Source organism: Phacochoerus africanus, chromosome 11, assembly GCF_016906955.1.
Source record: "Phacochoerus africanus isolate WHEZ1 chromosome 11, ROS_Pafr_v1, whole genome shotgun sequence".
In the NCBI taxonomy this organism is placed as follows: Eukaryota; Metazoa; Chordata; class Mammalia; order Artiodactyla; family Suidae; genus Phacochoerus; species Phacochoerus africanus.
Genome location: NC_062554.1, coordinates 39,376,631 through 39,392,817, shown reverse-complemented (window position 1 = coordinate 39,392,817; position 16,187 = coordinate 39,376,631). Strand labels below are relative to the sequence as shown.

Sequence of the window (16,187 nt, the reverse complement as noted above, 5' to 3'; positions counted from 1 at the left end):
TTTTTTAAATACACATTTCTGAAAGTTAATGTTTCTTGCTTTTGCATTAGAGACTGTCTTGTCATACAGTTTAAAGTCTCGAGTTCTTGTTTGTATATTTGTATATAATCAAAAGAGGTGCTAAGTAAGTGAATTTTCTTTGGTAATAATAACCTATTTTGCACATACATTAGAAATACCAATAGTATTATCTGTAGCAATAAAGTAATCCTTATCACCACTCCCCAAGTAATGAGTAAACATGCTACCAGGGAGATCACTTGAGGAAATTTACTTTCACTAAATGTAAGTGGCTTTCTTGATTATTGTCAGTCAATAAACACAAGTGAAAATAGCTAATGGCAATTAGTTTGCAAAGTCCATTTTATTCATAGTTTGTGTTTCTGTTTTTTTTTTAATTAGTTCACAAATCTGGTACATACAGGCAGTTAAAAAACTGGTTATCGCTTTGATAATCAGAAGCCTCTGATATAATGACACAGTCTTCATGAAAACATTGTAAAACAGAGAATACATGATAATACTCTCTTTGAAAGCACTGGTTGCAAACATCCATGTTTTTAAGAAAATATAACTTTACATATATATTTTAAGCAAGCTATACCTCTTACATAAATTCAGACAATAGAAGGAGTGTGCAATCATAATGCTTATTTTATGGAAAAAATGAAAATTATTATAACTATGGACTATATGCTTTTAAGTAATTAGAGCCCTTTTGGATTGGATGTAGAGCCTAAAGATATTTTCCTTAATTTACAACCATCCTGGTCAAAAAGAGCTGAACAATTGGTCAGTAAGTAGGACTGCCATTACGAAGTTTAACCTATATTCTTTACAATTTCTGTAAAGTGTTCCAATTCCAGCTACTTTAGTTAACTGAGTGAGAACAGTCTTCAGTTTTTAAATGAAGGCTTTTCATGGAATTAGGCTTTTTAAACTTAGTTTTTATGAGAACGTCACTTTTTAAAATTGAGTTTAAAGATTATTTCATGAACTCTAAACATCCTATTTCTTTAGTTATCGCAAAGAAAGAGAACTTCAGGAGTAGCAGGATGGACTATCAGACACAAATGCCAGTAGAGAAGAGTAAGTCAAAAGCCTCCTAGTATATCAAAGAGGAGACCATTCAAACCAGAATGAATCAATGCACACTCCTCCTAGAAGGCTCCTCTGTTTAGAAACTGGAATGAGGATTACCACCTATTTTACACAAACATTATTGGAGTGACGTCCTGTAATGGGGATGCTTAGTTTTCACTCGTGGCATGAGAGATTAAGGAGTTATTAACTTGAGCTTTCTATGGAGGCACTAAGGCCGTGCAGCTCCTTTTCCAAAGGACATATGGATAAAAGACAAGGTAGAGGACTCTGAAAACTGTTTCCAATTTACTTTTCTCTGAAAAGTTAAATTCTGCGAAACGGTAAGAATGTTTGCTGAAACAAAACTGACACGTAAAAACTGATTTAAGAGACAGACATTCAAGATAAAATGTACTGAAGATACAAATAACAAATTTTGAGCTGATAACCCTCATGCTGTCTTAGAGCAAAACACTAAAGTTCATGCAACAGAGAAATTGGTAACATAAGGACTTTTTCTCCAGACTTTGTTGTGGGGAGAGGGGAAGGAGGACAGAATATACTGTTTTCTTCAGTTTGCTTTCATAATGAATTCTTCTTGCTTTTAACTGACTTTCCCAAATTTTCCAAGTCATTTCTGATAAATCATTCTTCAATAGGAGGAGACCAGGTAAACTTACATGAACGACATCAGGTATCTTTTGAGTTCCTTCTGTCTGCCAGAGGAGTGAGCAAATAAACAATGTAAAACTACCTCCACAACGAAAATGGCTGGTAGAATTGGAACAGGAGTTAGTTGTCTTTAGTATACTTGTAATAAAATAAAGCTTGTTCTGAAATCACAAGGACTGGTAAGAGAAGAGCTTGTATAAAAGCTACTGGGTTCTCTAGAAAATGGATACAGTTATAGAATGTGAGAATATACAGAACTCACACTCAAGTTATAAAAATAGACATGGTTCTTGGACAAAAAGCAAATGAGTACAAAAGAATCCTTCAAACATGAACTATTTTAAAAAGACACATCCATATAAAATAACAAAATGTCATCTCAGAGCTCCAACAAGTAGTCTGTTGAAATGACTGCAAAGGGGAGATGTACTAGAGACAGACAGGTCAAGAACCCAGAGCTGATCTGTCTGACTCTTCTGGCTGGCAGTGTACATTGGTGATCACAAGCAGACTGCTTTGGAGACTGATACATAAACATATATGTATATATACACACACATGTATATGGTTGATGGTGTTTGGTGAATGAATGATATAACCCAAGATATTAAATAATCTCTGAAATATTAACTTTTTTACCTTCTACACTTGACAGTGTTGCACATGAGAAAGGATTCTAGGTTTTTTTCACCCAGAATCAACCCTGCCATTCACAACTCATGCTCCATGCCCCATGGTTTCTATTGTGCCCCAAAGGATCAGTCTAGACTAAATATATAATAGAAAATAATTCTGGCCTTGAAATGAAGAGGGGTGGATCAGTAACTCATGCTCAGTACTTACAAATCACAGATACTGAAACTAAAGGTTGGTCTCCTTTTACTGCAAAGGAGATGCCATGAGCTAAAGAAAGTCATGAGAGAAAGAAAGTCAACAAGATATGGGTAGCAGCACCTTTCCATACCCGCCTGGATTTGAAAGGAGACTTTCACTCCTTATTCCTTTCAAACACAAAGTTCGTCAGCTGGAAGGGAAAAAAATGGCTCTAAAGTTAAAGAGTCCCCAGAGAAAACGAGCAGTCCATGAAATATGCCCTCTGTGGGCTAAAGGACAAGTTGCAGAACCAGTTAAGACACAAGAGGCAGCCCAAAGTCTTACTTAATTGTGGTTTTAGCATAGTATAGCACATTATGGGCAGCCTTTCCCAATCCGATCAATTCAGCACCATCCATGTCCAATCCAAAAAATTCCTGAAGAGTAGGCTTTCATCTTTGGTACCACCTTATGAGTTATTCTTGGTTTGCAATAGCTGCAAAGAAGCAAAAAAGCTGGTACCTTCACCTTGTCTATGAGTACAAATGCTGGGACTCTGATTGATGCAACCACTGAGGCCAGTTGAAATAATACTGTAGCACACAGGAGTGATGCCTCCAGTTCCCAGGTTCCAGATAATAGCAGCCATGCCCAGACAGGAGCGGGATCGTCCATCCCCATTGGTTAAGGCCTTCGGTTTGTTGTCCTCAGAGTAGAATAAAATACTGTGTTCCTACGGACAAGGAACTCCAGAAGAACCCACTGTCTACATTTGGACGGGGATTTTAAGTACCACACATGCCAGGCACAGAAATAGGACTGGCCTGTGACTGTCGCACTTGGAAAAGCTTCTGTTTTGGCAGCACGAACTAAAAACTTCTTAGTGTGTTCTGGTTTTAGTCCTCTTTCCTGAGTGAAGCAGCCAGGGAGTGCCAAGTTCCACGAGCCCCGAGTCTAATACTCAGCATTCATTCTCTCCGTGGTCTTCTTCCACCCAGGCTACAATTTTCCCTTCCCATCCAGGGATGGCATCATCATCGTGGAAAACCTAGAGAAAGAAAAGAAGCCCCTAGGAGTTCCCCTCGTGGCACAGCGGAAACGAATCCGACTAGGAACCATGAGGTTGTAGGTTCGATCCCTGCCCTTGCTCAGTGGGTTACGGATCCGGCGTTGCTGTGAGCTGTGGTCTAGGTCACAGACATGGCTCAGATCCCGAGTTGCTGTGGCTGTGGTGTAGGCCGGCGGCTACAGCTCTGATTAGACCCCTAGCCTAGGAACCTCCATATGCCATGGGTGCAGCCCTAAAAAGCCAAAAAAAAAAAAAGAGAGAGAGAGAGAAAGGGGAAAATTTTGGCCCCAGGCATTGTAAAGAAAGGGTTAGAACAAAGGCCAAATTTAATAGGTGTTCCTGCAGTTTTTTTCATTCATTCAATTCATTTCCTAAACCACTAAGAGAATAGTTTCGAAAACATTTCAGTGAGGAAATCTTTACAAAATAAAACATTGGCTTTCCAACCTTTTTCATTCCAAAACCACAATGACAGCTCTTGCAAATAGGTCATAACCAGAACTCTGCTTTTTTAAAAAAAGTCTTTTTTTTGGCAGGTGGAGTATAAGAGAAGTGTAGGCTAGGAAAACAGTCAAGGAGGAGTTCCTTTCATGGCTCAGTGGTTAACGAACCTGACTAGGATCTATGAGGATGTGGGTTTGATCCCTGGTCTTGGTCAGTTAAGGATCCGGCAGTGCCATGGGCTGTGCACGTGCATTCCACCCCTAGCCTGGGAACTTCCGTAGGCCGAGGGTGTGGCCCTAAAAAGCAAAAAAAAAAAAAAAAAAGAAAGAAAGAAAGAAAAAAGGAAAAAGCAAACAGTCAAGGAGTTAAGAATAGGCACAGATGACTTTGCAGAATTTCCTCATTTTTATTTTCGGAGAAAATACCACAACACACAGTTTCATGTACTCTTGCCAGTTCGTTTTTTTGCTCTATATAGGATGCAGAAAGTTTTCTATGATTTGGCTAGACAGAAAAGAGATCCCAAAGCCAAGCTTTTGTTCAATATAAGTTCTTCATTTTCCCTAAAAAAACTTTTTTCTTTTTAAAATGAAAATTTTATCCAAGTTTGGTCAAAGTGATTAAGACTTTAAACTAAGGAAGCCATCAGCTTCTTGGGCCATTCCCTGCACCTTCTCGGTCTAGAGTAATCGAGTGGCCTGAGGCTCTGGGAAACTCCTCTGACCTGGTTAGGGATCACAGGTATACCTCTGGGTACTAATCCTTGAGTAGGAGTCTGGGGTTCAAGAATGACCAACTAGAAGTTCCCGTGGTTGCGCAGTGGTAACAAATCCAACTAATATCCATGAGGATTCAGGTTAGATCCCTGGCCTTGCTCAGTGGGTTAAGGATCCACTGCTACCATGAACTGTGGTATATGTTGCAGACATGGCTCAGGTCCCGGGTTGTTGTGGCTGTGGTGTAGGCCGGCAGCTATAGCTCTGATTGTCTTTTTTCTTTTTTTTTTTTCTTGTCCTTTCTAGGGCCAAACCCACAGCACAGGGAGGTTCCCAGGCTAGGGATCTAATCGGAGGTGTAGCCACCAGCCTACACCACAGCCACAGCAACAAGGTATCCGAGCCATGTCTTCGACCTACACCACAGCTCACTGAAACACTGGATCCTTAATCCACTGAGCGAGGCCAGGGATGGAACCCACAACCTCATGGTTCCTAGTCGGATTTGTTAACCACTGAGCCAAGACGGGAACTCCCAGCTCTGATTGGACCCCAGCCTGGGAACTTCCATATGCCAAGGATGCAGCCCTAAAAACAAAACAAAAAAACACAACTAAACCACTTAGACTCCCTGGTAAATTCTGTACCTCCTCTTTGACGGTGCCAAACTCAGGATCCAGGGCTTTGAAATGATAACGGTGATTTCCTTCTCGATCAATAGCTGCTTTAAAATCCTTCAGTGTCACCTCCCCCAACCTGCAACAGAAGGAGAGAATACTAAAATAGACCACTTATTAGTAAGTTGGAAAGATAAGGTGTTCACTTGAAACCCGGACCCCTGCCAAAGTCTCTGCAGGCAGAAACAGCACGGCCTTGTTTTGTCACTGCGCTTGATGACCCAGACGAGGCTGAGACAGCGGAAGTAAGGGAGCCAGACATATAGGGAATGAAAATGGTATCACAAATGGGGCAATCTGAGAATATTTTTTAAAAATAAATTTATTGCTTTGGCAGTAGCCAAAGCGCTTTTTTCCTGTTTTACTCTGGAAATAAGACACAAAGTCTCTGAAATCGAACTCTTTAAACTATCAATATATCTTAGTTCTCTTAATTTCCTTTTTTGCAACAATTCCATTTCTCTAGGCTGGACAATTAAATCAAGTATCACCATCTTTACTTCAGAAAGTTCCCCTCTAACCCAGGCCAAATAAGCAGAAAGGGAAATTTTATCCCAGTAGCTGGTTCCAGAGTTTAAAAATCTTTATTTCAAAGCCATTTAGGAGTTCCTATTGTGGCTCAGCAGGTTAAGAATCCAACTAGTTATCCATGAGTACCCAGGTTCAATCCCCGGCCTTGCGTGGTGGGTTAAGGATCTGGCATTGCCATGAGTTGCAGCGGAGGCTGCAGACATGGCTCAGATTCCGTGTTGCTGTGGCTGTGGTGTAGGTCGGCAGCTGCAGCTCTGATTTGACCCTAGCCTGGGAACTTCCATATGCCGTGGGTGAGGCCCTAAGAAGAAAAAAAAAAAATCAAAGCCATTTACCTTAAAAGGGAGGATATTAACTCCTTAAAGGGAGTGTTTGAAAATTTTAAGCATGAATTCTCTGTAGGTTAGTTGCAGTCATCAAATAATAACAAAGATCAATGAGTGATAAACAGCCCTACAATGCCAAGCTGCAATCCACGGCTATTACCAGGAGCTATTTTCGGCACTTAAAAAATGGTTATTCCTTAACTTGGGTCATCTTTCCATATCAAGATTGGAAGCACTATTATTGTGTCTGTACCTGGTAGGAGATCATGACTTTTCCCTTGCAATGTCACTGCTTAGTGGAAAGCTGCACTGGAATCTGTATCTTCTGTACTCTTCTCACGACACTGCGGCTCAAACACCTCTCAGTGGGTTAGACAGACAGTAACTAATGATTCTGCCTTCCTGTCCTTTTTTTTTTTTTCTTTTTTCTTTTTTGGCTGCCCCGTGGCATATGGAGTTCCTAGGCCAGGGATCAGACCTAAGCCACAATTGTGACCTACACTGCAGCTGTGGCAACAATGGATCCCTTAATCCACTGTACTGGGCCAGGGATCAAACCTGCATCCTGGTGCTACAGAGACATCACTGATCCTGTTGCACCAGAACGGGAGCTCCTTCCTGTCCTATTTATTTATTTATTTATTTATTTATTTATTCATCTTTTTGTCTTTTGGAGAACTGTGTCCGTGGCATGTGAAGGTTCCCAGCCTAGGGGTCTAATAGGAGCTGTAGCTGCCAGCCTACACCACAGCCACAGCAACACGGGATCCAAGCTGCATCTGCACCACACCACAGCTACACCTACACCACAGCTCACGACAACGCAGGATCCTTAACCCACTGAGAGGGGCCAGGGATTGAGCCCGAAACCTCATGGTTCTTAGTCAGATTCGTTTCCACTGCGCCATGACAGAAACTCCCCTGTCCTTTTTAAAGGAGAATTAATGATCCCAGAACCTCACCTCTTTGGTATGTTGACCATGAAGGGCGTAAGTGACCGGTCAGTGAAATAGAGCACTTTCGTGCAGGCGCTGCTGACAGCTGGAGAGCTCTGTGAGTGAGGCAACCCTGCAATCGGAGAGACACTTTGTGGTCAGACCATCCAGTTCGCTTTCAACTCCCCCTGATTTCCAGTTTTTCAAAATGTCCCAGGAGAAATGAGGCGGCCTGAAGTCACAGCACAGTTTTCATACCCTTGCCAAAGACCATGTTCCTAGGGTGGGACCCACATGAAGTCACCACTGGTGCCCCTAACAGGTGCTTCGGACATGAGTGCTCTTACCAGGGCCGAAACCAAGCGGGGCCCCATGGGGAATCCTGGGCACGAAAGCCTTTCTGTGTTCCCCATTTCTAGTTTTAGGAAATAGGCCTCTTTTAGTTTCCATGACTTTCCCTGAGTTTCAAAGGGCAGTTTCAAACAGTTGTTAATCAGGGAAGGGAGGGGATGCAGAGATCAGGGAGAAGCCGTCAAGAAACAATAGTGCAGCCTTGGGGCAGGGTCCTGGTTTCTCCTCAAGGAATATACATGACAATATCTTTGAATTCTTCTGCAGAACTAAACTACCAACAAATGAAGGATGATATGGGGCACTTGCTCATTCCAGAAAGACCGCCAGAACCAGTCCCAGGGCCACTAAACACCAGCTTGGAAGAAGAATAGGAGCTTGCCTCTACCCTGATCCTTATCTGTGACCCTATTTTCTACTCCCAAACTATAAAACCACTTTCCATTCTCTCCCAAGGGAGGGCACAGTCTTTAGGGCATGAGCCTGTCATGGCCTCCTTTGCCTGGCAAAGCAATAAAGCTATCTTTTTCTCCTTCACCCAAAACTCTGTCTCTGAGTTTCTATTTGGCACCATTGGACAGAGGCCAAGTTCAGCAACAAGACTCTTTTTTTTTTTTTTTTTTTTGCAGCGAGACTCTAATTTTCACCCATTCCAGGTGATTCTAGCAGGGGAATAGCAACCCTTCTGACAAGCACTATTGCTAAGAATCAAGAGGTCAGAGAAGACCAGCAAGATTTCACCCAGGGTAGAATGGACACTTAGCAAGAGCTGCAGACACTGCCAACATCTAGACTGCAGAGGTCAGTGGTAGAGAATGTGCACATAATTCATGATAAGAGAAATGATGAATAAGAACCACAGGAGCAAAGAAACCTTGGAAACTCAGATTACAAGGGGTCTCGTGCTTCCAATCTAAAAGGTATAAGGTCTACTGCACCCCCCATCTACATTTCTACATTGCACCCATATCTTTTTTTTTTTTTTTTTAGGAAAGTGTTTTTTGTTTTTTTTTTGGTCTCTGTGCTATTTCTTGGGCTGCTCCTGCGGCATGTGGAGGTTCTCAGACTAGGGGTCGAATTGGAGCTGTAGCCACTGGCCTACGCCACAGCCACAGCAACGCAGGATCTGAGCCGTGTCTGCAACCTACACCACAGCTCACGGCAACGTGGATTCCCAACCCACTGAGCAAGACCAGGAATCGAACCCGCAACCTCATCGTTCCTCGTTGGATTCGTTAACCACTGAACCACAACAGGAACTCCTTTTTTTTTTTTTTTTTTTTTCTGCTGCACCCAAGGCATGTGGAAGTTCCTGGGCCACGGAATGAACCACAGTAGTGACCCAAGCTACAATTTAGTGGTTGCTTTTGAATTTAAATATACGTCTTGGAGTTGCCATCATGGCTCAGCAGTTAACGAACCCAACTAGTAACCATGAGGTTGTGGGTTTGATCCCTGGCCTCGCTCAGTGGGTTAAGGTTCCAGCATTGCTGTGAGCTTCGGTGTAGGTGTAGGTCACAGACGCGGCTTGGATCCCATGTGGCTGTGGCTGTGGTGTATGTAGGCTGGCAGCTACAGCTCTGATTCAACCCCTAGCTTGGGAACCCCCACATGCTGAGAGTGAGGCTCTAAAAAAGAGACAAAAATAAATATATAAATAAACAAACATCTTCAATTAGCTTTCCAATACTATACTATTTCACATGTAATATAAGAACAAAAGAAGTTACAACAGTAGAAAACTTACAACAGTAGAGTTCCAATTCCTCCATCCCAATCTTTGAACTATTGTCATTTATTTTACTTTCACTTATGATATAAACCATATGGTTTTTACATATGGTATACATCAATACTATTTTTGCTATAAACAGTCTGTTACCTTTTAGAGCAATTTTTAATAAAAATTAAAAATAAGGGAGGAAAAAGATCTTCTATATTTACTTTCATTTTGACCACTTCTTTTCATAGATTTCAGTTTCTTTCATACCATACTCCTCCTATCTGAAGAAATTCCTTTAAAATTTCCTGTACTACAAGTCTGCTTGTAATGGATTCTCTTGGGGTTTGTGGAGGGAAAAAAATATTCTCTAGCTAAAGAATTCTGGATTTAATGGAGTTTTTTCTTCCAGTACTTTAAAGATGTCCCCACACTATCTTATGACTTGCAAGGTCAGATGAGAAGTTTGTAATTCTCATCTTTGCTTCTCTGTACGTAATATTTCTCTCCCTCTCTGGTTATCTTCAAGATTTTCCATTTTCTTTGATTTTCAGCAATTTGACTTTTTGGTTGCTTTGGTGGTGTTGTTATTCACACTTCTTGAAGGTCTCAGAACTTCTTGGATCTGTAGTGTGATGTCTTTAAATATTTTTATTTATTTTTATGTTTTTGTCTTTTTAGGGCCACAGTGGAGGCATATGGAAGTTTCCAGGCTAGAGGCTGAATTGGGGCTGTAGCTGCCAGCCTATGCCACAGCCACAGCAATGCTGGATCCAAGCCACATCTGCAACCTATGCTGTAGCTTGCGGCAATGCCGGATCCTTAACCCACTGAGCGAGGCCACGGATCAAACCTGCATCCTAAAAAAATAAATAAATAAGGAGTTCCTGTCGTGGCTCAGTGGTTAACGAATCTGACTAGGAACCATGAGGTTGCAGGTTCGATCTCTGCCCTTGCTCAGTGGGTTAAGGATCCCGCGTTGCTGTGGCTCTGGTGTAGGCCGGCGGCTATGGCACCGATTCGACCCCTAGCTTGGGAACCTCCATATGCCGAAGGTGAGACCATAAAAAGGCCAAAAAAAAAATTTCCTTTTCTGATGATTTCAACATACCAGTCATGTCTGAGCCTACTCTTGAATAGACACTTACTGACTCTTGACAGTGGCTTGTCACTTGTCATTTTTCTTAAAGGTCTAGTAATTTTTTACTGACTATCAGACATCACATGTAAGAAGAAGGAAAAAAAATGTTTATGTCTAGGAGTGCCCATGTGGCTTAGCAGTGTAAGAACCTGACTAGTATCCATGAGGATGTGGGTTCACTCCCTGGCCCCCACTGAGTGGGTTACGGATCTGGTGTTGCCTTGAGCTGTGGTGTAGGTTGAAGATGAAGCTCTGATTCTACCCCAGAACCCTGGGAAGTTCCATATGCTGCAGGAGTGGTCCTAAAAAGCAAAGAAAAAAAAAGTTTATGTCTAGAAATGGGCACACTGCTTGTTCTTCCCAGCCATTAATGGTGACAGTTGAGTCAATCTAGTCAGGACTTGCGCCTGGGACTGGGATTTTTGTTAGTTACTTTCAATGACCTTCAGATTTCTCTAGTTACGTTTGTTTTTTTTTTATTTTGTTTTTTTGGGGGTTTGCTTTTTTTTTTTTTTTTTTGGTCTTTTTGTCTTTTTAGGGCTGCAGCTGAGGCATATGGAAGTTCCCAGGCTAGGGGTCGAATCGGAGCTACAGCTACTGGCCTATGGGTGGAATCGGAGCTACAGCTGCTGGCTTACGCCGCAGCCACTGCAATGCCAGATCCAAGCCTCATCTGTAACCTACACCATAGCTCCTGGCAGCGCTGGATCCTTAAGCCACTGAGCAAGGCCAAGGATCGAACCCCTGTCCTCACGGATACTAGTCGGGTGTGTTAACTACTGAGCCACAACAGGAACTCCTAGTTATATTTTAGGAGGGCAGCTGGTTTACTGGAGGGTTTTCCTCAATGTTCCTGCTCCACCCTTAGCTTTAGACTTTAGTCCTGTGCCTGTGCCTCAATCAGTCTCTCCACTGCGCGCGCCCCTCTTACGGAAGCAGGCTACTATTGCGTATTATGCAGCACTCGCTCAGCTGGTGGTAAGGGATGAGGGGGCTTTTCTGTTGTCATGATCCAAACTCAGTCTTAAGAGTGGGGCATTCTCATGATCTGACTCTGTCCTCAGTGGTAGGCAACCTCTAATGATCTGAACTCAGGACAGTTTCCTGCCACCTTCCAACCCCAGGGGTGGGGAGTTCTTTTATCTGTTTTTCTTTCCCCTAGCTGAAGCAGGAACAGGGAGGGCACAACAACAGGATTCATGCTTTTCCAGCAGTGACAGCTGCTCCCTTCCTTGGGGCCTCCACCACCCAAAGAGGTTTTCTCCAAACTCTGTTCCTATAACCAGTCTTTGTCATAAGCACCCAATGGAGGTCAATGGAAGAGGCTGCAAGTAGGTGCAAGCTCTTCTTGCATTTTTGGACCCCAGAGTTCCTATACTCTCTGCTCAGCTTTGCGTAATTAAACTCTCAGCTGAACTCTCATCTGTTTGTATGGTGGCCCTGTCTTCAGCCCGTGCTCTGCCACAAGTAACTCAGTGCTTGCCTCCTCTCTCTCTCGGTGGTGGCACTTCCTTATGTTTCAGGTTAGGTGGCTGCCCTAGGACTTCATCTCTCTGATGGATTCAAGAAACCTGTGGTGTTTGAAGACAATCCAACTTGTTCTTGCTATTAGAGTAGGAGCAAGCCTCCTCCCAGCCTCCTATTTTTTTATTTTTCTTTTTATTTTTTTTGTCTTTTTGCCATTTCTTGGGCTGCTCCTGCGGCATGTGGAGCTTCCCAGGCTAGGGGTCGAATTGGAGCTGTAGCCACCAGCCTACACCAGAGCCACAGCAACGCGGGATCCGAGCCGCATCTGCAAACTACACCACAGCTCACGGCAACACCGGATCCTTAACCCACTGAGCAAGGTAAGGGATCGAACCTGCAACCTCAAGGTTCCCAGTCGGATTCGTTAACTACTGAGCCATGACGGGAACTCCCCAGCCTTCTTTTTTTTAAACTCACTTTTTAAAAAATTGAGGCAAAATTCACATAACACAAAACTCACCATTTTAACCATTTAAAGTGTACAATTCAGTGGCATTTCGTATGTTCACAGTGCTGTTGTAACCATCACCACTATCTAGTTCCAGAACATTCGCACTGTCCTAAAAGGAAACCTTGTACCCATTAAACAGTCACTCTCTTCCCAATCCTGACATCTGTCTAATCTTCCCTACTTTCTGTCCCTAAGGATTTGCCTATTATGGACACTTCATATAAAAGGATTCACTCAATTTGTGTGTTGCATCTTTAGTTTAGGGTGTTTTTTTTGTCTTTTTTTGCCATTTCTTGGGCCGCTCCCATGGCATATGGAGGTTCCCAGGCTAGGGGTCCAATCGGAGCCGTAGCCACTGGCCTATGCCACAGCCACAGCAATGCAGGATCCGAGCCGCATCTGTGGCCTACACCACAGCTCACAGCAATGCCAGATCCCTAACCCACTGAGCAAGGACAGGGATTGAACCCGCAACCTCATGGTTCCTAGTCGGATTCGTTAACCACTGAGCCACGACGGGAACTCCTGGCATCTTTAGTTTAACATCTTCCAGGTTCATGCATCTGGTAGTGTGTATCAGTACTTTGTTCCTTTTACGGCGTAATAATATTTCATTGTATACATATTCCAGAATTTGTTTATCCAGTCATCAACTGATGGATATTTGGGTTGTTCTCACCTTTTAGCTATTGTGGATAATGTTGCTATGAACATGTGTGTACAAGGTTTTTTTTTTTTGGAACAAAACTTTTTATTTTTTTGCTTTTTTTTTTTTAGGGCCACACCTGAGGCATATGGGGGTTCCCAGGCTAGGGGGTAAATCGGAGCTGCAGCTGCCAGCCTATGCAACAGCCACGGCAACTCAGGATACCAGCTGCATCTGTGGCCTATACTGCAGCTCACCGTAACGCTGGATCCCAACCCAATGAGCAAGGCCAGGGATCAAACCTGAGTCTTTTTGGATACTAGGGGGGTTCATTACCCCTGAGCCACAACAGGAACTCCTCTATGTCTAACTTTTTGACGATCCACCAAACTATTTTCCACAGCAACTGTACCACTTTACATTCCCACCAGCAATATATGAGGGTTCCAATTTCTCCACGTCCTCACCAACACTTGTCATTTTCCATTTTTTTGGAACCACCTAGTAGGAATGAAGTGGTATCTCACTGTGGTTTTGGTTTGCATTTCCCTAATAACTAATTATTTTCAGCATATCTTCACATGCTTATTATCCATTTATTCATCCTCTTTAGAGAAATGTCTGTTCGAGTCCTTTGCCCATTTGTTATCAGATATTTTTGCCTTTTGTGTTAAATCGCAAGAGTTCTTTACATATTTTTCATCCCATGCCCTTATCAGATACATGATTTTCTAACGTTTTCTCCTATTCTGATTGTCTTTTAATTTTTTTTTTCTTTTGCCACACCTGTGGCATGCAGAACTTTCTGGGCCAGGGAACAAACCTGTGCTATAGCAGCAACCCAAGCCATTGCAGTGACAACATGGAATTTGTGTGGATGTGTGTCTTTTTAGGGCAACAGCCATGGCTAGGAGTCAGGCTAGGGCCAGGCTAGGAGATGAATCAGAGCTACAGCTGCTGGCCTATGCCACAGCCACAGCAACACGGGATCTGAGCCGCACCTGCAACCTACATCACAGCTCATGGCAATAGTGGATCCTTAACCCACTGAGAGAGGCCAGGGATCAAACCCACATCCTCATGGATACTAGTTGGATTCTTAACCCCCTGAGTCACAATGGGAACTCCTGGTTGGCAATTACTAATGAAGTAAAAGAGAAGAATGTTTCCAGAAGACCATTCGAGAGACTTTTGAAAAGTCAATGGAAGATAAGCTCCGATTGGACTCCTAGCCTGGGAACCTCCCTATGTCTCGGGCAAGGCCCTAAAAAAAAAAAAAAAAAAAAGACAAAAACACCTAGTTTATAAGAAGCTGTGAATTAAATTTAGTATTTGAAATAAGTAATTTATATACACAAGAGAATTATTCTCAGGAGGGAGAAATGTATTAGACTTCTGATAAGGAGCTTCCAAATATTTAGACCTATGTATACTGGCAGTTTCTACCAATCTAAAGAAAAATTCAAAGCAATGCTAGAAAAATAAAGTGAAATTAATTCTGGTACTAAGACAATCTGTTTCATTCCCAGTGTAAATAACTCGTTCAAGAGGAAAAGATACCTGGGGGCTTGAGGATACCTTCTTGCATATTTGTGCATGTGCTTTAAGTGCTTTACTTTAGATTTTGTTATTAATGTGGGGGTTTTTGTTGTTGTTGGTTTTTTGCGGTTTTTTTTGTCTTTGTAGGGCCACACCTGTGGCACACAGAAATCCCAAGTCTAGGGGTTGAATTGGAGCCAGAGCTGCCAGCCTACACCATAGCCACAGCAACACCAGACCCAAGCTGGGTCTGCAACCTACACCACAGCTCACAGCAACCAGATCCTTAACCCACTGAGCGAGGCCAGGGATTGAACCTGCATCCTCATGGGTATTAGTCAGGTTCTTAACCCACTGAGCCACAGTGGGAACTCCCACTAATGTGGTTTTAAAAATTGCATATTTAATATATAAAACTGGTTTTGGTCAGCCTTTTACTATTTGGTTTTTGTTTATTTATTTGGCCAAGTCCACAGCATGCGGAAACTGCCAGGCCTGGGGTTAAACCAGAGCCACAGTGACAATGCCAAATCCTTAACTGCTAGGCCACCAGGGAACTCCCTACTTTGGAACTTTAGAGTGATCTGTATGTGTGTTTGTTGTTTTATACTTTGCTCTGTTTGGTGTAACTGTTTTGAGCTTGTATATTTTCCAAAGATATTTTAGCCTCTATGAATCAGCAGCATCCTGCAGGTGGCTAAATGGTACCTGGATTAATGGTGGTGGTGCTGATGGTGGCGTGTGTCTTCATCATCCCAGAAACAACTTGATTCTAATATTGCTACAGAAACAACATTTTATAAGAGTGAAGTAGTAGGAGTTCCCGTTGTGGAGCAGTGGTTAACGAATCCGACTAGGAACCATGAGGTTGCGGGTTCGGTCCCTGCCCTTGCTCAGTGGGTTAACGATCCGGCGTTGCCGTGAGCTGTGGTGTAGGTTGCAGACACGGCTCGGATCCCGCGTTGCTGTGGCTCTAGCGTAGGCCGGTGGCTACAGCTCTGATTGGACCCCTAGTCTGGGAACCTCCATATGCCGTGGGAGCGGGCCAAGAAATAGCAAAAAGACAAAAAAAAAAAGTGAAGTAGTACAAGATAATTCTATGCCCCAAATATCAGTAGCATAAAAAATACTAGATTTCTGCTCTATTATGCTAGAAGTCCTTACTGAGCAATGAGTACTTACTTGAATTAGGGGGCCAGGATTCCCGGTATTCACTACAAGCTTGAGTTCTGGGTGACTTGCCCCGAACCTGGGGAGCCACGCAAAGATCACAAGAGTTATGAATGATTCCACAATGGGAGTTTTTAGCAAGAAATTTAAATCATTAACATGTACCTAAAGTATATATTTTTCTACCACATTATTTCCCACAGTATATGAAATTGGACATGTGTAGCCTAACAATAATATTGTGCATTTATGAAAAGCTTTCTAATTTCCAATGAACTTTTAAATTTTTTGTCCAATGCACTTGCCCATTTTATTTCCTCAACCAATGCCAAGCTCATTCCGAGGAAGAGGACAGGGAATAAGTAGCAAAGGAAGA

At 42.7% G+C, this 16,187-nt stretch overlaps 1 protein-coding gene across 4 annotated transcripts in view; it reads right to left on the bottom strand.

Annotated features, from left to right (window-relative positions):
* Positions 1-354: 354 nt before the first annotated feature.
* Positions 355-16,187, bottom strand: part of DIXDC1 (DIX domain containing 1) — an 80,284-nt gene continuing 64,451 nt past the window's right edge. For all 4 annotated transcript variants that reach the window (XM_047752352.1, XM_047752351.1, XM_047752353.1 and 1 more), the window contains 4 exons: positions 15,824-15,890; positions 7,294-7,399; positions 5,445-5,553; positions 355-3,616 (listed from right to left, as the gene is read on the bottom strand). In XM_047752352.1, coding sequence (XP_047608308.1) covers positions 3,530-3,616; positions 5,445-5,553; positions 7,294-7,399; positions 15,824-15,890 — 369 coding nt within the window. In that variant the 3' untranslated portion in view covers positions 355-3,529. The remainder of the gene's footprint in view (positions 3,617-5,444; positions 5,554-7,293; positions 7,400-15,823; positions 15,891-16,187) is intronic.